General features: G+C 65.5%; 9 protein-coding genes across 9 annotated transcripts; 4 read left to right on the top strand and 5 right to left on the bottom strand.

The window, feature by feature from the left end:
* Positions 1–1,044: 1,044 nt before the first annotated feature.
* Positions 1,045–2,262, bottom strand: FBPASE_3 (Fructose-1,6-bisphosphatase; the record flags this gene model as incomplete). The annotated part of the gene is made up of 1 exon (XM_002505519.1): positions 1,045–2,262. One exon carries the CDS (start codon positions 2,260–2,262, stop codon positions 1,045–1,047), a length of 1,218 nt encoding a protein of 405 aa, XP_002505565.1.
* Positions 2,263–2,726: 464 nt separating this feature from the next.
* On the top strand, positions 2,727–4,616 carry MICPUN_63729 (predicted protein; the record flags this gene model as incomplete). The annotated part of the gene is made up of 2 exons (XM_002505758.1): positions 2,727–2,862; positions 2,956–4,616. 2 exons carry the CDS (start codon positions 2,727–2,729, stop codon positions 4,614–4,616), a joined length of 1,797 nt encoding a protein of 598 aa, XP_002505804.1.
* Positions 4,617–8,845: 4,229 nt separating this feature from the next.
* Positions 8,846–10,090, top strand: MICPUN_70857 (predicted protein; the record flags this gene model as incomplete). Its single annotated transcript, XM_002505757.1, has 2 exons — positions 8,846–9,056; positions 9,444–10,090. Coding segments are annotated over 2 exons (858 nt in total), but the record flags the coding sequence as incomplete, so codon positions are not given.
* Positions 10,091–10,709: 619 nt separating this feature from the next.
* MICPUN_87767 (Multidrug/Oligosaccharidyl-lipid/Polysaccharide flippase) lies at positions 10,710–12,047 on the bottom strand (the record flags this gene model as incomplete). Its single annotated transcript, XM_002505518.1, has 1 exon — positions 10,710–12,047. A coding segment is annotated over one exon (1,338 nt), but the record flags the coding sequence as incomplete, so codon positions are not given.
* A 348-nt stretch (positions 12,048–12,395) lies between these two features.
* Positions 12,396–13,850, bottom strand: MICPUN_63726 (predicted protein; the record flags this gene model as incomplete). The annotated part of the gene is made up of 1 exon (XM_002505517.1): positions 12,396–13,850. The coding sequence occupies one exon, from the start codon at positions 13,848–13,850 to the stop codon at positions 12,396–12,398; it is 1,455 nt and encodes a 484-aa protein (XP_002505563.1).
* Positions 13,851–14,141: 291 nt separating this feature from the next.
* Positions 14,142–15,737, top strand: MICPUN_63725 (predicted protein; the record flags this gene model as incomplete). Its single annotated transcript, XM_002505756.1, has 1 exon — positions 14,142–15,737. One exon carries the CDS (start codon positions 14,142–14,144, stop codon positions 15,735–15,737), a length of 1,596 nt encoding a protein of 531 aa, XP_002505802.1.
* An 88-nt stretch (positions 15,738–15,825) lies between these two features.
* MICPUN_54709 (predicted protein) lies at positions 15,826–16,998 on the bottom strand (the record flags this gene model as incomplete). Its single annotated transcript, XM_002505516.1, has 3 exons — positions 15,826–16,431; positions 16,550–16,651; positions 16,798–16,998. The coding sequence occupies 3 exons, from the start codon at positions 16,996–16,998 to the stop codon at positions 15,826–15,828; spliced, it is 909 nt and encodes a 302-aa protein (XP_002505562.1).
* A 154-nt stretch (positions 16,999–17,152) lies between these two features.
* Positions 17,153–18,091, bottom strand: MICPUN_63723 (predicted protein; the record flags this gene model as incomplete). The annotated part of the gene is made up of 1 exon (XM_002505515.1): positions 17,153–18,091. The coding sequence occupies one exon, from the start codon at positions 18,089–18,091 to the stop codon at positions 17,153–17,155; it is 939 nt and encodes a 312-aa protein (XP_002505561.1).
* Positions 18,092–18,277: 186 nt separating this feature from the next.
* Positions 18,278–18,716, top strand: MICPUN_73957 (predicted protein; the record flags this gene model as incomplete). The annotated part of the gene is made up of 1 exon (XM_002505755.1): positions 18,278–18,716. A coding segment is annotated over one exon (439 nt), but the record flags the coding sequence as incomplete, so codon positions are not given.
* Between the last annotated feature and the right edge of the window lie 350 nt (positions 18,717–19,066).

The raw sequence follows: 19,066 nt of genomic DNA, 5'->3' as shown, positions 1-19,066 counted from the left end.
GCCCCACTCGTCCCAGTCCTGCGCGCGGGGGGTTGGTTGGGATCCTTCGTGAGCGAAAGTCTGGGGCGGGACGGGGCGGGTCCGTGGAGGGGAGGTTGGAGAGCGCACCTGCAGGCTGGATCGCTTGGGCGGGCTTAAATGCTTCGCGCGATACACCGCGTGGCCGCGCGAGTTGTACCCTGCGAGCGATGAGACGGGGACGGTGAGCGCGAGAGGGAGGGAGCGGGGTGGGATTGTTATTGTTCGTTTCTCGGTGCCGGGCGTGGGCGCGGGCGGGGGGGGGTGTCCGCACCCGCGCGCTGATTGACCGGCTCGGCCTCCGCCGGCGATCGTGACGGCTCGGGCGCTCTACGCACAGCCTGCGATGGAAGCAAGGGCGGAATTCGGGGTCAGCGTCGGGCCCTCGTCGGCGTCGGCGCCTTCCGCGGCGGGCGTGTCGGGCGCCAACGGTCGGGTGCCTCATCGGGCGTATCGAAGCGAGTCGCGCGCGTACCGTCGGGGATGGGGTGATAGGATCGCCGTCGGCGTCCTCCGCGCGTGTTCCTGCGATGAATGTGCGCGCGTTAGTCTCTTGATACGTTTGGCGCGTTTGAAATCGGATCGAGTGGGTCGGAAGGGGCGGCGTCGCGCACTGGCCGGACCTCGCGAAGCGGCGGTGTCGGAGAGCTTGGTGATGCCGAGCTTTTTGGCGGCAGGCGCGGCGGTCCGCTGCCTGCGCACGATGGTCGATCCGACGGTCGGCATGGTCAAAAGCGCGCGGACTCGACTCGACTGCGGCACTCTCCGTGGACGCCAGCCGTCGATGTTGCAACCGCGACGTCGCGACGCGTTCTACGCGCGGGTTCACGGAACGTCCACTCAAACAGCAAAGTTCCCCCAACAGCACAGTCAGAGCAGTGTCAAAAATCTCATAAAAACTCTTGGAAATTTAGGCTAAAAGTTGGGCGCGTCCGCCCCGCCGACGAGGTCTTCATCGTCGACGCGGCGGCACTCGCCGTCAATGTACACGCGTCGTCGTTCACCACTTGGCAACGCATCGTCGAATCAGAGCTCGTCCCGCGGTCCGTTCCTGTACACCGGCGCGCGGTCCTCCAAGAACTCCTGGAGCTCCCTCACCATCTTCGACGATCCGACAAACATGGGCGACCGCTGGTGGATCTGCTCGGGGACAACCTCCATGACGCGCTTCTCCGCGCACTCGCCCCACATGGCCATCCCGCCCGCCTGCTCCGCGAGGAAACCCATCGGCGCCACCTCGTACAGCAGCCGGGCCTTGCCCTGGGGCGCGGATTTATCCGGCGGGTACAGCCAGATGCCTCCGTACAGGAGCGTTCGGTGGAAATCGCCCACGAGCGCGCCGATGTATCGGTAGGAATACGGGCCCTTGGCCCTGTCCGCGCCGCCGAGCTGCAGGTACCTCACGTACGCTTTCATCTCGGGCGCCCACTTGTCGACGTTGCCGTTGTTTCCCGAGTAGATCCGCTGGCCGGGGTCCGGGATCTTGACGTCGTCGTGCGAGAGGACGTATTCGCCGGTGGAGGTGTCCAAGGTGAAGCCGTAGACGCCGTCGCCGACGGTGAGCATCATGACGGTGGACGATGAGTACATGACGTACCCGGCGCACACGAGCTCCTCGCCGGATTTACGCGCGTTCAGCACGCACTTCTCCATCGCCTCCTCGACGCTGTCGTGTTCGAAGATCTGGCACTCGCCCGAGGAGTATATGCCAAAGATGGAGCCGGTGGTGACGGCGGCGTCGATGTTGGACGAGCCGTCGATGGGGTCGAAGCAGACGATGTAGTCGCCGGAGATGGCCTCGACGCGGAGGGGCACGTCTTCTTCCTCGGTGACGATCATGTTGGCGCGGCACGTGTCGCTCATGGCGTCGCAGAAGATGTCGTTGGAGATGACGTCGAGCTTCTTCTGCTCGTCGCCGGACTCGTTGCTGCTGCCGGCGAGGCCGGTGAGGTTCTGGATGGGCGCGACGGCGACGAGGTTGCTGATCTTCTTACACGCCACCGCGATGTTGTTGACGATGATGGCGAGGTCCCCGCTGACCACGCCGCGCTGCTCCTCGCGGAAGAGGAAGGTGTTGAGCGTGTCGACGCCGACGCGGTAACCCTTGCCGGATTGTTTGGTGGATTTCTCCGCCCGCGCGGGGGCTTCGACGGCGCGCGCGCGCGTGAGCGGGCGCGCCGCCGGGGTACGAGCGGCGCGATGGATCCGGGGGCGCACGGGGGCGCCCCTGATCGCGGCTGACATCGATGAAACGGCAGTGGACATCCCGCTGCGGGGTCTGCGCGGCACCAAATGCGCCCCCACTTCGCCAGACCCCGTCAGCACAACCGGATCAATCGGCGGGGAAAGTTTTCACCTGCACCGTGCTTTTTCGCGGCTGCGATGACGCGGACGCAATCTCGGCCGCGTGTAACGAATTGCGCGAAAATCGTGAAAATAACTCGAGAAAACCACGGTTCGGGGGATATTTCGGCTCTTATTTCAAAATAGAGCATATCGGCGAGACTGCGAACCAGTGGGCTCGGGCAATCGGGGATCAACGATTCCATGACTCGTCACGACTAAACCCTTATAGCACTAACTCTTAGGTCGTATTTTTTGTGCTCGAGGCGTTTTCCAAACGCGTCACATCCGTTATCGTACCCAAAAGTGGCGACTCGCTCGATCGGACGCGGCTCAGTCTGACGCGCGCTCAGAACCGCTTCATTATGCCTGTCGACGAGGGAGGCGAGATCGACGCGAATGTCACCGTCGACGAGGCCGCGGCGGCGGCGGCGGCGTACACGGCGGCGCTCAGAGCTCCATGGAGGACGGAGATGCTGGACGAGCTGCTCAACTTCGGTGGTACGTCTCCACAGCTCCCGCCGCTCATCTCTGACGGGCGCTCCGACATCCCTAACAACCGCAACGCTGACCCTCACCGCCGTCCATCGACAGAGCACGGCGATCAGGACGTTCCCGTCGCGGCCAACCCCGACCCCGTCCTGACGAGCGCCCCAGCAGCGCCGAGCGCCCCAGCAGCGCCGAGACCCCCGCGGAGGAAGGACCTGCTCGACGACCTGTTCGACTTTGCGCCCGTCCCATCCTCATCGATTGGAACGACGCGCGAGGGCTCGAGCGTCGAGCCGGCGCCCGCGCCTGATCCGGTTCCCGCGGCGACGGTCTCGACCGCGGCGGCACCCGCGGGAGGCACGTCGGTCACGGGCATCGCGCCGCCCTCGCTCGCCCCGTCCATTCCCGATGACCGCCCCGGAAAAGTAAAAAGACCCAAGACGGAGGAATCGTCCCAAAAGCAGTCCGAATCCGACAAGTTCGCCGCAGGGCTGATCAGCGAAGGTTGGAAACACATTGCGGGAGACGTCTGGGAGGGGAAAGCTGGGGGGAAATTGAAACGAACCGTTTACCAGCGCTTCGGCAGTATCCCTGAAGTTCGAAAACAGGGCAAGGCAGTATCCTTGAAGTTCGAAGACACAAATCACAACAACGGCGAGTACGCTGCTGGGAAAGCTGCGGGTCAGCTTTTCAGTATACATGCAGTTCACCGATATTTTCAGCGCCAAGCGGATTTTCAGGACCTTTTATTGGAATTTTTTTCAGCACTGGACCAAAGTCAACTGGAAGAGCTATTGGAGGATGAACAACAAGGTGTATTTGAGCGTGGGGAAGTTATACTAGCTGCTGCGAGCCGCGGACTCGAGTCCTTCACCCCTCGAAAAGAAACAGGTACAAATGCTGAGGCTCAGGCTGAGGCTCAGGCTCGTAGAGACGCTTTCTTGGAACAGGCCGAGGCCATTCTTCTATGGTTTGAAGTGCACAGACCAATCGCCGCCGAAATAAGAACCTTGGGTCCCATCAGATTTTCGCAGGATATGCTTTCATTGGATTCGAAGTATCGGAAACACCTTTTGGAGCTTCGAAGAATTACTGACATCCTCGAGCTCTGTCGATCCCCTGGACCATTCACCTCGTGGGAACCAGATCGATGCTGGCCGTCCCCTAAACACATGTCCTTTGGAAAATATCCTGACGGTGTAAGATTTCGGCTTCACTCTTTGCAACTCGTACAGAAAATATCGGAGGGTGATGATAAACGTGCTGCGCAGGACATGCTGGACAAATTGATCACGGTCAGCAAGAACAACATCAGTATATTTAGAAGTGCCAAGGGCGACGAGTTGGAGACTTCCCATCTTTGCCATCCGTCTCGTGGAGGCTATCTGTGGTGTTATAACCCCGCGCATCTGGTGCCAGAAACGCATACCCAAAACATGGATCGACAACGTTGCCTTGGCACGCTCTGGATCGATGGTATCCCACACAGTGCATGCGATCATGGGAAGGACGGACGCGACAGATGCCTTGGATGGAGGCAAACCCCGATTGATATGCAGTTAAGTCAGCCTGAGCGAAGCTTCATCCCGAGCTTCGTATCTCGCGGCCGGCATGCTGCGTTGTTCGCGCCTCTCATTGCGATCGAACAAGCCGCGCTCGCAGCGCCCGCCCCCGCCCCCGCGCCCGCCCCCGCCCCCGCGCCCGCGCCCTCTGGGCGCGGGAGTGGGCGGCCGACGGACCTAAGAGGGATCTTGGATGATACGTAGAACTGCCATTTTTAATAACACCAGATTGCGAGCCGAAGTGTTTATTCAAGGCAGGCGCCAGCCGTAGTTCTTCCCCGAGGCGACCAGCCGAGCCGTCGCACGCGGTCGTCCGAGGCTGGGATCATCGTTTTGCCACCCCAAAGGAAGGTCCCGGAGGTGTCAAAGCTGCCACGGTTCGGGGGCGCCGAGTCAATCCTAATTCCCAATCGGCAATTGCCCTTGAGGAGTAAATAACCCTACGACGGACTCGATACGTCGCCGAGGTCTTTTACGGTTCGGGCACCCGACGGTTGCCCTTGGCTGTTGTTGCGTTTGTCGCTTCAAAGCAGAGGATGGAAAGGTGAGAGCTCGAGCTGTGCAAAGAATCGATTTCTCGTTGCAGACGAAGTGACATCGGGGAGGGAGGCCCCGCCCCACCCGCGATGTCGTCCAGGAGGAAGAAACGGGTGGTGCGGATTCCCGACGACTCGGACGACGACCAGCCCCCGGACCCGGCGTCGCCGACGGCCGAGTCGGACAGCGACGAGCGTCCCCTGGCGGAGCGCAGGTCGCGGCAGAACCGAAGCCAGGGGGGCGTCTCCGAGGGGGATCCCGCGCGCGCGCGGTCGACCCCTCGATCGGTCCGGTTCGCGGACGAGGAGAACGAATCGCCGGGGACCGCGCGGCGAAGGAAGCGGGGCAGGGCGATCGTCGACGACGACGAGGATGGCGCGAGGGACGGGGGCGGTGACGCGACCGGCGCGAACGATGTTGGAGCGAGCGGGCGATCATCGTCTCGCCCGCGCCGCGCGAGCGCCGCCGCCGCCGTCGCCGCCATGTCCGGCCGCAAGCTCGACCTGCGACGCGGCCTCCGCGACGACTCCGACTACGACGAAGACGACGAAGACGACGACGACGACGACGAACGCGAGCTATCACCCCCGAGATGGGAACGCAACAGATCCAAATCGTCCGCATCCCCAGCCAAGCCCTGCGGTCGCAACGTCGCGCGCCGCAAGTCATACTCCCGCCGCAGGTCCGACCTCCCGGTCCCGGAGTACACCCCGGTGTATCAGGGCGGCCCGGGCGTGGACCCGCGGTTCTACGAGTACCGCCCAAAGGTGAAAGTAGCGGGAGTCAACGCCGAGCGGGTCAGCTCCGAGGAGGAGCTATCGTCGGATATGGACGACTTCATAGCGCCCGACGACGAGGACGTGGAGGAGCCCAGGGACGAGTCCGGGGACGACGACGACGACGACGACGACAACAAGGATGACGACGGGGAGGACGTCGAACGAGGGGCTGCCGGCGGCAAGACCTCGGACGACGCCATCGAGATCGACGACGACGACGAAGACGACGACGGGTTTGGCAAAATTCGCCGCAAAATTCGCGGCGGTCGTCGGAGGTCCGCCGTCGTCGACGCGTCCGAGTCGTCGGACACGTCGTCCGAGGACGACGTGGAGCCCCCGTCGGTGACGGCGATCGTCTCGCCCGCGGCGCACGAGCCCGAGTCGGCGCGATCGCGTCGGCTTCGGCGGAGAAGCGCGGCGCTTTCCGACGGCGACGGCGGGGACGGAAAAGATGGAAAAGATTCACCGGTGACGACAGACGGTGCGACGAATTCCGCGACGCCGGGGCGCAGACAAAGGCTGGGGAGAAAGTTCCCGCGCGTGGAGGAGGACGCCGAGGAGCGCGGCGGCGGCGACGACGACGACGACGAGACGGCGGGGGAGAAGAAGGCGGCGGGACCCGGACCCGGACCGGGATCCGAGTCGGCATATATGTCGGCTCAGTATAAAACCTCGTCGGCCGAGCTCGAGAAGCGAACGAGCTCTCGCATCTCCAGCCGTCGCGCGCTGAAATCCGAGATTTGGCGGGAGCACGTCTCGGAGCTCAAGGAGAAGATGGGGCGCGAGGAGGCCGAGCTCAGGGAGATCGAGCGCGCCGACGAGGACGCGGCGAGGACGCAGGGGGACGAGGAGGACGAGGAGGGCGTCGACAACTTCATCGTCTTTGACGAGGAAAACGTGGACTTTTTTGAAGATGACGAAGACGACGAGAACGACCGGGAAGACCACCCGACGGACGACGGCGCCTTCCCCGGCGAGATCAACGGAGTTACGCGATCGCCCACGAAGGAGGAATTCCAGTGGGTCGCGTGCGAGTGCGGGGCCACGACGGACGACGGGAGGGACGACATGATCCGCTGCTGCAACGCCAGGTGCGGCGTGTGGCAACACGTCGGGTGCGTGGACGGGGAACCCGACGGGACGGGGACGTTTTTCTGCGCCAACTGCGCGGCGCAGGGCGGACACGGCGCGGACCCGCCCCCGGGTAAACCCTCGCGGCTCGGGCGGGGAGGAGGAGCCTTCGCGTTCGTGCTCCCTCGAACCCAAACCGCGTGGTCGCAGCGCATGGCGCGGGCCCTCGCGTCGGATGATTTCGCTGTCGTGGACGAGCTCCTCAGGCGCCACCCGCAGCCGCCCTCGCGCGGCGCCATGCTCTGTCGCGCCGCGGTCGCGGGCGCCGCGGAGTGCGTCCGCCTTCTCGTCGGTAAGACGTCTACAGTGGGGATCCCGCTGGCGAGCAAGAAGGAGATTGGCCGGGCGCTTCACAAGGCTCTCGCCGCCGGTCACAGGCCAGTCGTCGAGGCGATCCGCGCCGCCCTCGGGGAGAAACTCTTCGTGAACAGCTCGCTCCGCCCCCACGACGCGTGGCCGCTGGGTCCAAACGGGTACACCCTCGTGCACTCCGCCGCCGCGAACGCCAAAGCGGACCCGGGATGCGTGTGGCTGGCGCTGGAGGCGACGGGGGAGCCGCCGGGGCCGAGCGACGAGTTTGAAGCTTTCAACGCAGCCGCCGCCGCGCGCGCCGTCCCGCCGCCGCCGCCGCCGCCGCTGCTGCGCAAATCCACGATGGGCGAGGACGACGAGGACGACGAGAACACGAAGGAGGACGACGAGAACACGAAGGAGGAGAAAAAGGACGCCAACACCGACCGCGGCGGCGTCCCCGAGCCGAGCTTTACGCCGTCGGCGGCTACCACCGCTCCGCTGCTCGGGCCGCTCGCGCTGCTGGCGCACGGGCCGTTTTACGCGGACAGGCCCGCCGCGGCGGTTTCGGACGAGGCGGCGGTCACCCCGCTGATGCTCGCGGCGGGAGCGGGCGTCGGGTACGAGGGATGCGTCTCGGCGCTGCTGCGGAGCGCGCAGCGTAGGAGAATCGGGGTCAACGGCTTCGACGTGGGCGCGTCGATTTCGCTGTCGGATGAGGAGTCGCGATCCACCGCCGCGCATTACGCCGCGCAGTCGGGCTCGTACGCCACCCTGCGCCTCCTCGCCCAGTTCCACCCCCCGTGCGTCGAGAAGGGCAACTACAACGGCGAGACCCCGCTGCACCACGCGGCGGCGAACGGGCAGGAGGAGTGCATTCGGGTGCTCACAGACGAGCTCGGCGTTCGTCGCACCGTGGCTGATAAGAGCGGCTGGATCCCTTTGCTGTACGCGGATTACGCGCACAGACGCGGCGCGGTGCTGACGCTCATGGCGCAGGACCTTCAGGAGCAGCTGGGCGCCATGAACGCCATCCTCGACTCGCACCTGTCCAGGGCCAAGGTGATGAAGGTGCTCCGGATGATCGCCACGGTGCCGCCCTTTTACGACGCCCTCAACGCGTACATACGAGCGCACATAGCGCTCCTCTCCGGCCCGCTGTCGTTTTTGCTGACAAACTCGACGTCGCACGTGGTGGACTTCGCGAACCGACGGTGCTGGCTCCAGCACCAGCTCAACGACAAGCACAGGTGGTCCTTGTCGCAGAGCACGCACTCGGCGGATTTCGAGCCCCTCGCGGTTGCGCACTCGGACGCGTGGGGAAGTTTTCGCCGGTGGGTTCTTCGCAACGGGACGACGCATCTCACGGGCAGGCCCCTCTCGCACCACTGCTCGTTCCGCGGCATGCCCGCGCGCGGGCCCGGGGTGGAGCGCGACCTGTTGGACCGCGTCGCGATGGAAATCACGCGCGACGAGCCGCGCGCGCTCGGTGGTCGCGATGGAGACGACGAGGACGCGTTCGAGGCGATTGACGCGTCGCAACTTTCGCAACATTCGCGTCTTTCGCGGGACTCCGAGGCGGCGGCTTTAGGGTTCGCGTTGCTCCGGCCGGCGTCCGAGGGCCTCGGCGTCTACCACCCGCCCAACCTTCCCGACCGGCTTCCGGCGTGGCTCGAGGAGGGCTACGCCGCCCTGGGCTGGCTGTTGGGGTACTGCGTGTTGCACCAGTCCCCGTTTCCGGTGTCCTTCTCGAGCGCGTTTCTCAAGGGGATCCTCGGCAGGGCGACGGCGTGGGAGGACCTGGAGGAGATGGCGCCGGAGGTTGCGAGGAGCTTGGAGAGCGTTCGCGACATGGACGGCGGCGTCGAGGACCTCTGCCTCACGTTCTCGGTCGAGGAGGAGGAAAGTACGCTCCCGGCGGAGTCGTCGGAGGACCTCGAGGACGACGACGAGGCGAGCGAAAACGACGACCCCGAAATCTGGTGGTCGTGGCGGCGGCTCGAGCAGAACCCGTCGGACAGGCCGATGCTGAACAGAATCGCGCACTGGGCCCGCCAGCAGGACCACGCGCACGTTTCGCTCTGGCGGTCCGGGAGCATGCACGTCGACAGGGTGCGAACGATGCTGGAGTCGGAATATCGCGTGGACCTTGGCAACAGGACGGATTGGCTGACCCGAGCGGTTGAGTTTGTCACGGCAAAGACGCTGGGGCTGCCCCGGCCCGCGACGAGGGCGAGGAGGGAGGACGTCGTGGACCTGACGACATCCACGGCGGACGAGAACGCGGGAGGAGTCGCGACGACGACGACGACCGCTGCGACGACGACGCGAACGGAGACGGAGCTCGTGCCCGGGGGCTCCAAAAAAACCGTCACGGATTTCAACAAGGACAAGTACGTCAGGCTCCACGCCAGGCACAAGCTGGATCGCGTCACGAAATCCGCGGCGATCGAGGCGGTGCGACACGGCCTGCTCGGGATCGTTCCCCTCGAGCTCCTGAAGCACTTCACCGCTCCGGAGTTTGCGTGCCTCCTCGGCGGAGTCGCCGCCATCGACGTCCACGACTGGAGGGCAAACGCCAGGTACGACGGATACGACGAGCAGTCGCCGCAGGTGAGGTGGCTCTGGCGCCTCGTCCACTCGTTCACCCCGGACGAGCGGACGCTGCTGCTGAAGTTTGCCACCGGGAGCAGCAGGATGCCGGTGGGCGGCTTCGCGAACCTTCGCGGGTTCGGTTCGGATTCGTCGCCGTTTACGGTGCAGCGAACGCCGCTGAGTTTTTCGAGCGGCGGCGGGGGGGGCGCATCGGGGCGCGTCGGGGCGTACTGCCTGCCCACCGCCGCGACGTGCTTCAACACGCTTCGTCTGCCGGAGTACCCCACGTACGAGGCTCTGGAGGAGGCTGTCACGATCGCGCTTCGCCACGGGGTCGAGGGCTTCGCGTTTGGATGAATAGACAAGCTAGCTCGAGACGGACAAGACAAGACTCTCTCTCCTCTTTCATCTCGCTCATCTACGCTGCTACCTTCTAATTACCGTTACTCGTCGCGTCGCTCGCCTGGCTGCTCGCGTTGCTTCGCCTCCGCCTCGCTCGGCGGTGATGCGCCGCCGCGCCCATCCGTCCACCCGAGCCTCCTTCCCCCGGCGGCGACCCGAACGAAGCCGACAGCGGCGCCATCGGCACCCTCGACCCGTACGTGCCGCTCGTCCTCCTCTGGAACCCGCCCCCGACGACCGCGGCGTTGGTCAGCGACCTCGAGAACGAGGACGCGAGCGAGTCGGACGAGGGGTGCGAGACCATCCCGCCGAGGCTGCGAGCGGATCCGTGGCGAGCGTATTGGCCTCCGAGGCGCGTCCGCGATGAGACTCGCCGCATGAACTGCGGCTTTGTCATCGGCGACCCAGCCTCCACGTCCGACACCTGGAAGCGCTCGTGCTCCGCGTCGGAATCGAACAGGCCGGGAATCGAACCCGCGTCGTCGGTATCGTAGTCCGAGCCGCTCTCCCCTTCGGACAGCTGCGCGTACGCAGCCTCCGTGGACACCCTCGCGGCGATGCCCTCGAAATCGGCAAAGCCCCACACCAGCGCGCCCAGCGACAGCGCCTGCGCCGCGAACGCCCCGGCGATCCCGCCCCATATCCCCCGCAGCCCCCACCGCAACTTGAACGTGAACAGGGTGCTCAGCGGTATCCCTACCACGTAGAACGCGGACAGGTTGAGGGGGCCGCCGACGTGTTGGAGCCCGAGGCCCCGCACGAACCCGCTGTGTAACGCCGCGTTTGCGTCGCAGAATAAGATGCCCGCCAGCACCGGGTACACGTTCCTCGCCGCCCTGAACGCGTCGTGCTCCTTTTTGCTCGCGAAGATCGCCGCCCAGTCCGCCCTGTGCGCGTAGAGCGCGAGCTGGCACGAGAGCGCGAAGCACAGCTGCAAAAACCAGGCGCATCGAGCCCGAAACTTGGCGACGGCTCCGTGGCCCTCGCCGAGGGCGTTACCGACGCGGCTGCTGGCCACCTGCGACAGCGCGAGGGACCACGCGTAGGCGCAGGTTATCGCGCCCATGATCATGGCGCTCACCGCGGTGGGCACGCCGCTGGCGCTGTCCTTGAGCACCCCGGAATAGAGCACCGCCACCTCGAGCGCGCTCCACTCGAAGAGGATCATGCTGAAGCTCGGGAGCGCAATCTTTAGGTAGGTCCCGACGCCGTTCCAGGCGTCGCGCAGGGCACCGTACGCGCCGTCGGGCAGCGCCCGTCGTTCGGGGTCCCTGTGCACGCGCTCCAGCCACACCGCGTAGCCGGTGAAGAGAAGCGCGCTCGTCCACGCCGACGCCGCCGTCGCCGCCGCGGCGCCGAGGTATCCGAACCTGGGCAAAAAGTAGTACAGGCCCGCGACCTGAACGCCGAGACCTGGTAGACCGAGCGCCACGACCGGCCGGAAGATGCCCTGCGCCTGGAGCCACGTGCACATGACTGTGCTGTACCCGCTGCCCCACATCGTCGGGATGGAGAGGCGGATGTACTGCCCGGCCATCTTCGCGAGGGTCTCGTCCTGCCCGAGCCCGATGAGGATTCGCTCGCCGAAGAACGAGACGCAGGACATGATGAGCTGGGTGACGACGAGGACGATGAGGCCGCGCTGGAGGCACGCCCCGACCTCGCGGTAGCGCCGGGCGCCGTTCGCCTGGGACACCACCGTCTCCTGCCCCGTCGCGAGCCCGTAGTTGACCGTCTGGCACATCACGTTCATGTAGGAAATGGCGAGCGCCGAAGCCGCCAGTTCCTTGGAGCCGAGGTGCCCTATGAACGCCTGCGAGAGGATGTTGTTCGCGAACTGCGAGACGTTGAAGGCGTACACGGGGAGCGCGTCGAGCGCGATGCGCCCGGTCTCGCGCATGAACCCGCCGAATCCGCGCGACGCGAGACGCGCGTCGTTGTCATCATACTCGGGGCCTTTGTCTCCTTGACCCGGCTCCCGGGCCGCCGCTGACCCGAGCAGTCCTTCCCTGAGTTCCGAGGTCATCTCCCCCTTGGATGCGCGCCGGGTGGACGACTCGGATGCTTGGAGGGTGTCCGCGCGAACCCGGTCGAGGAACGACCGCGACGCGGTGAGTGGCGCGCGCGATGCCCCAGCGCGGACCGCACGTGTTCAGAGGCGTTTTTGGAGAACGACCCGCGATTTTCCCAAAGGTCCAAAGTCTGACGCGGATTTCGATTTGCTAAAACTTCACCCGTGAAAGCTACGCTACGCCCAGTCGTCGTCGTCGTCGTCGTCATCCTCGCTCTCATCCTCGTCCTCGTCGTCATCGTCGCTGTCCAGGACGTGCTTTCGCTTCACCGGCTTGGGCTTGGCCGCCTCGGCTGACGCCCGCCTCGGCCGAGGCTTCTCTCCCCCGCCGCCGTCCGCCTTGGGCTTGAGGAAACCCAGCAGCGAGCTCTGCTTGTTATTAGCCGAGGGCCGCGCCGCGAGGGGCTCGTCGTCGGAACCCTCGTCATCGTCCTTCCGCGCATCGTCGTCCTCCTCGTCGTCATCCTCGTCGTCATCCTCGTCGTCGTCGATCGAGATCACCTCATCCGTCTTCGCCTCCTTCTTCGTCTCCTTCTTGGGCGCCCGTGCCGCGCGCGGCTTCTTCGTCTCCTTCTCCCGCTTCCCGAGCCCAGAGCTGTGCGCCGAGAACCCCGCGGGCGCCGCCTTGGCCACCGTCGCCGTGGCCCGCCCCCGGAACACCCGATCCCCGTCCTCGTCGTCGTCGTCGTCGTCGAACACGTCGTCGTCGCCCTCGTCGTACTTGGCGTAGTTGACGGCTTTGGCGGACTCGCGCCTGGGTCTTCTCGCGCCGGGGCCAGCCGCGTCGTCGCCGTCGTCGTCGACGTCGTCGTCGTCGTCGTCGGAGCGCGCGGGCGCGGAGGCCGATTCCCTCCCAATCGCCGGCTTCTCGTCTTCGTCGTCGTCGTCGTCGTCGTCGTCGTTTGCCACGTGGCGGGACACGATGGGCTTGGCGCCCTCCTCCGCCGCGACGGATGCGTTCCACATGTCCGCCTCCGTCGGCGGCTTGTGCGCGGCTCGCGCGGCGGCGACGACGGCGGCGACGGCGGGATCGAGGTCCTCATCCTCCTCCCCTTTCGCGTCTCCTTTATCGGGGTCCGCGGCTGCCGCCGCCGCGACGTGCGCGAGCTGTTCGGGAAACGGCATCGGTTCCTCGCCCGGGTTTTCCTCCACGGTGCCCACCCACGCGTACCGGCCGAACACGACACAGCTGTCGAACCAGTCCTCGAGGTTCAGCCTGTCGCGGCTCTTGACGTTGAGGGTGAAGTACCGGGTGGTCTTGCTTCGCACGATGGTACCCTCGAGCTTGAGCCTGCCGAGGTGGCCGTACTCGATGTACAGCACGGGGTTCTGGGTGTCGAGCTTGGCGAGCGAGCCGATCCTGCCCTCCTTGAGGTGCGCGAGCTGCCCTGGGAATATCGTCATGTACCGGGATTTCTTGACGCTCGATCGCTTGTGGACGTCCTTGCAGTCGCTCCTGCGGAGGAGCTTGGAGGGCACGAGCTCCCGGATCGACGACGGCCGGACGCGCGAGAGCTGCCGGCCGTCCATGGCGGCGTCGAAGATCTCGCGGCTTCGCTTGGCCTGACGCTGTTCCTCCACGGCGAGCGCGTCAGCCTCCTTGTCCCGGGCGGATCCCTTCTTCGGCGGCATCCTCGCTGACGTCCGAGGCGGCACGCGACGCCACCGACCCGTTCACGCCGCGACGATCGATGAGATCTCGGCCAACTCCGAGGACGATGGCCCCGACGATCGGTTTTTCCCACGGCGAGGGGGGCTGGGGGCCCGAGGTGTGTCCGAGAAGGGCGAGAGTTCAAAACTTCGGTCCGTGCCCACGGTTTCAGTGAGGTTCTGTTAGGGTATGGGTCGCGCACCGTCCTCCGGGAGAGCACCTCGTCCCAGCCGTGCGACGGCGGCATTGGAGGCGGCGTAGGCCTCGCGTGCATGAGCTGGCTGAGAAGAGGTGCAATGCTGTCCTCGCCTCTCACGTCGTTGCTGCTTCGCGCGCCGCCGCGCGTTGGATCGGCGCCGAGACCCGTCGCGGCGTCACTCGCGCGCGGAGTCTCCGCGTCGATTGGAGGCTGCGCCCGTCCCACCGCCGCCACCGACGCGTTCTCCGCGCGGCGGGGATTCGCGGGCGCGGCGGCGCGTCGACCCGCGAGGTCCCTCACGACGATGGGCGCGGCGACCAAGAGGGCCGGCGGCAAGGCGAAGGGCGGCGCCGGGGGCAGGGGTAAGGGTTCCGGGGCGAAGGCCCCAGCGGCGAAGCCGACGCGTCCGGGTCGGAAGGGCGTCGGACCGCCCGCGAGGAGGGGATTGAAGAACAGGCTGAAGGACCAGGCGCAGAAGTCGGCGTCGCGAATCCAGCCCGACTGGGGCGACGACGACGACGACGACGACGACGAGCTCGCGGCGTTCAACGAAGACGTGCCGGACGTCGACCCCAGCTCACTGGGCGACTTCGACGACGACGACGACGACGATGACGGAGGCATCTACGATGACGACGACGACGACGAGGGCGACGGCGGCTACTACGACGACGACGAGGACGAGGACGCGCCCGGGGCTGCCACGACAGCGGGTCTCTCCATGGACGTGGACGATGCCATGTTCAAGTTCATACCCGAGGAGGAGAGGGAGGCGGCCAAAGCCGCGTACCTACGCATGGCGGCGGGGGGCGGAGGAGGACGGTCCGCCGAAGCCGGGGCGGATGATGACGACGAGGACGAGGACGACGCGAGGGAGGTTTTCGCCGAGGAGGACATCGAGGACGACCTCTACCTGACGGACGAAGCCGACGGTCTGACCCAGGCCACCGTCCAGCAGGCCAAGGGCGCCATCGTCAAGTCCGTCCGCTTCATGCAGGCGTGCGTGAGGGTGAAAGACTGTCCGCCGCCCAAGCACCCCGAGGTGGCCGTCATCGGCCGGTCCAACGTCGGCAAGTCGTCGCTCGTGAACATGCTCACCAACCGTAAGGACATCGCCAAGACGTCCAAGAACCCCGGCAAGACGCGCACGATCAACCACTTCGAGATGATCACGGGCGACGGGACGTGGTACTTCGTCGACTTGCCCGGGTACGGCTTCGCCAACGCCCCGGAGGAGGCTCGGCGCAAGTGGGCGGAGTTCACGCGCGAGTACCTCTTGGGCCGGCCCAACTTACTGTCCGTGATGCTGCTGATCGATTCCACGGTCAAGCCGCAGCGGCTGGACCTGGAGTGCCTCGAGTTTCTCGGCGAGAACAACATCCCGGTAACCGTCGTGTTCACGAAGGTTGACAAGAAGCGAAAGGTCAAGAGCGGGAAGCGCGCCAACCCGGAGGAGAACGTCGAGGCTTTCTGCCGCGAGGTGAGCGAGTACTGGGACGAGCTGCCGCCGATGATCTTCACGTCGAGCAAGACGGGCGACGGAAAGCAGGCGGTGCTGAACCACGTCGCGACCCTCAGGCAGTTCTTCAGGGAGGGGAAGAAGGGCAAACCAAAGAACAAGTTCCTCGAGGACGTCCTAAAGGCGAAGGAGGAGGGCGCGGGCGATTGAGGAGGACGAGGAGGAGGAGGAGTTAGCTCTGTTACTGATGAAACATAAAGCCGCGAACATGTCTGTACACTACGGCGACGGCGCGCCATCACTGCGGCCGCGAGTTGAACACCGTGTTGTTCCTCGATATGGGCACCCCCTGCGGTCGGTAAAACGTGCTCTCGACGATTGGCAGGCGCGCAAACTGCGGTTTCCCGTGCTCCGCCTGGTCGATCCCGTGCCCGATCGCGTGCGCGGAGGTTCGCATGGCGCCGAAATCGCGTTCCCACGAGATCTGCGTCGGGTTCTTCGAGTCCCGACCCTCGATCATCGAATCGCGAACCGCGGTGGGGTACGCATCTTCGCCGTCAAACACCAAATCGTAGAGCAGGGGCTTCCTCCTCGTCGCCGCCGTCTTATCCGCGTCGGCGGTCCCGGCCCCGGGCCCCGCTCCGCCGCTCGCCGCGAGCTCCTTCTCCATCGCCGCCTTCGCCTTCTCCGACGCGATCGCCTGGTGCTTCGCCTCGCTCTTGAGCGCCTCCCGGTACTGCTCCGTGCGATAGTCCATGCTGAACTCGTCCCGCTTGGAGTAGTCGCTGGTGCCAAAGCCGCGCTTGGGCTTCTCGGGCTGCGCCTCGGCGTACTTGACGCGGTCGACGTAGGGAACACCCTCGAGAAGCCAGCTGTGGGTCTTATCGAGGTAAACCTCGGGATGCTGAGGGGAGGATCGGGGGGAGGAGTCGAGTCAGGGACGGGATGGGGCGAACAACGGGATTTTCTTGTGCCATTTCGGGAAATCGAATCGGGGAATTGGCGCGGGGGTGGCGACGCACCTTGGCGCCGTAAGAGCCGGTCTTCTGCGGGTTGGCGACGAACTGCCTGCCGTGAAATCTAGGATGGAGGGTTTCCTTGATGGGGTAGGGCAGGGGCTTCTCCTGTTGACCGTGGGGGCGAAAGCGAGGTCAGTCGCGTGGGCTAAGGGTGAGAGTTGGCTTGTCGGGGCGCCTGAAATGGATTCACGAGGGAGGGAGGGAAGGGGGGGGGACCGCGCGGGTGCACGGGGCGCGGAAGGATCCCGCACCTTTGTGCCCACATCGATGTACCCGGCGTCACTGAAGACGCCTAGGTACGCCCTAGATTTGTTGAGGTTGTTGTTCATGGCTCCTCGAGTGCGCGTCTCTCGCACTGGTTGAGATCGAAGCCAGATATCCCGCCTCCGCTTGTTGCAGGTTTTGGTTTTCTCCCCCGCCGAATTACGACGAGCCAGGTTTAGTGTTACCATCGTATGAAATCCAGTTACGCTTGAACAGGTCACTGCCTCACACGTGTGCAGTCATGGATTAGGCTTGGTTTTGGACGAATATTTTTTCCATGGTGCCACTGGCCGCGTCCCCGTCCAGACTCCCGTCCAGTCGAGTGCTAACTTTCCGTGTCTTTCACGGGTCCCCGTCGAACAGGGTGAGCTCGTCCCCGGAGTCCGGCGGTTCGTCCTCGATCACGCTCCCGGACCTTCCCACCCTCGCCAGCACCGTCTCCGTCAGCTCGCACCGCGCCAAACTTCCCGCCACCGCGCCGACCTCGCGCCCGAGCACCGACACGAAGACCGCCTCTTTTCCGTATTTCGGATCGCCGTCGCCGACGACGCGCGTCACGACGTCCAACCCGAGCGCGTCGCTCGTCGCGCGCAGCAGCGCGACCCGCGCCGCCGCCGCGAAGGACACCGAGACGATGATCCCGCCGTTGGCAAAGTCGCAGATTCGGGCGCACTCGCGCAGCATCGCCGTCTTGTGGTCGTCCCCGGAGAGCGCATCCAGGGTGCCTTTATCGACGACGATCGCACAGCTGGCGGTGCCGACGCCGCTCATGTCCCGCGCGTCGCACGTCACGCACCGCACCGTGCGTCGTTTGACGCCGCCACCGCCGTCGCCCGATGCTTCCGATGCCTCGTCGTCGTCGTCGTTCGTCTCGGTGCCGAACCTATCGCGCATGGTTCGCAGCACCCCTTCGTCGATGTCGGTGAGCACCAAGTGCCCGAAGTGAAAGTCGTTCCACATCTGATGCCCCATCGATGAGCTCCCGCAGCCGACGTCCACGACGAGCCCGTTGCCCCGCGCTGACACCTTGCCGGTGGCGGCGGCGTTCCCGCTCGTCGTCGCGACGGCGCCGTCGTCGCCCGGGTCGTCGCGGGCTCCCCGCGTCGGCGCGGCGGCACCGCTGGCGGCTCGGTTCACGAAGGGCAGTATCGCGGCCAAGGCCTTTTCGTACCCGCAGTGCCACTCCCTGTCCAGCTGCGACGGGTCCTCCCTGTACACTCTGGACCAGTGCGAGCGGTAGTAGTCCTCTTCTCGGCGCTCGGGAGACCCGTCGCGGTCCATGGCTCGATCCTATCCCGGGGCCCCTGGGGAAACCGCCGCCGCCCGCTCGTCCAAGAAATGAACCCCGGGAGTGAAGCGCTCGCGCCCTCGACTGAAACGTGGTCCTCCCGATTCAATTGTGGCGGCGAGATCACTGACGGGAACGCGCGGCGCGGGAGACGGTGGACCCATTCTCCTTCGCCAGCCATGGCGCGCCTCTTCCTCGACTCGGAGCCTCTGACTCAGTACAAGGACCGCCTGTTCAAGGGCAGCATGGAGGAGTACCTCGACCGCCTTCGGTCCTCCGCCACCCTGTACGTGGGCAACGTGTCGTTCTTCACCAGCGAGGAGCAGATCTGGTCGCTGTTCGCCAAGTGCGGGGTCGTGAAGACGGTGATCATGGGCCTGGACAAGCATAAGCTCACCCCGTGCGGCTTCTGCTTCGTCGAGTACCACAACCGCGTGGACGCCGAGCGCGCGGTGAAGTACCTGAACGGGACCAAGCTCGACGATCGCGAGGTGCGGATCGACTTCGACTGGGGGTTCCAGGACGGCAGGCAGTTCGGGCGAGGCAAGAGCGGCGGGCAGGTGCGAGACGAGTACCGGACCAACTACGACGCGGGGCGAGGCGGGTACGGCGTGCTGATCAAGAACGAGCTGGAGAACCTGAACGAGGAGGGCGTCGCGGGCGCGAACGAGGGAGACGGGTTTCGCGGGGGCGGAGATCACGGGCCTTCATCCGCGGCGAACGCGGCCGCGGGCGGCGGCGGCGGCGGCGCCGCCGCGCCCAAGGTCGGATCGAAGCGAGGGAGGGACGACGACAGCGACGAGGAGATGGAGGAGGAGAAGGGGAACCCGAGGTTCCGCGGCGACGACGCGGACTCGGACGAGGATTAGGTCAGGGGTTTGTCAACGTTGACAAAGCTAATTACGCGATTTTATCGAACTGTCTCGCCGTGCACTTCGTCGTTGAAGGAGGATAAATAGTTAATTTGG

This window comes from Micromonas commoda, chromosome 13 (genome assembly GCF_000090985.2).
Source record: "Micromonas commoda chromosome 13, complete sequence".
NCBI classification, from domain to species: domain Eukaryota; kingdom Viridiplantae; phylum Chlorophyta; class Mamiellophyceae; order Mamiellales; family Mamiellaceae; genus Micromonas; species Micromonas commoda.
This window is presented reverse-complemented; position numbering and strand designations above follow the sequence as displayed.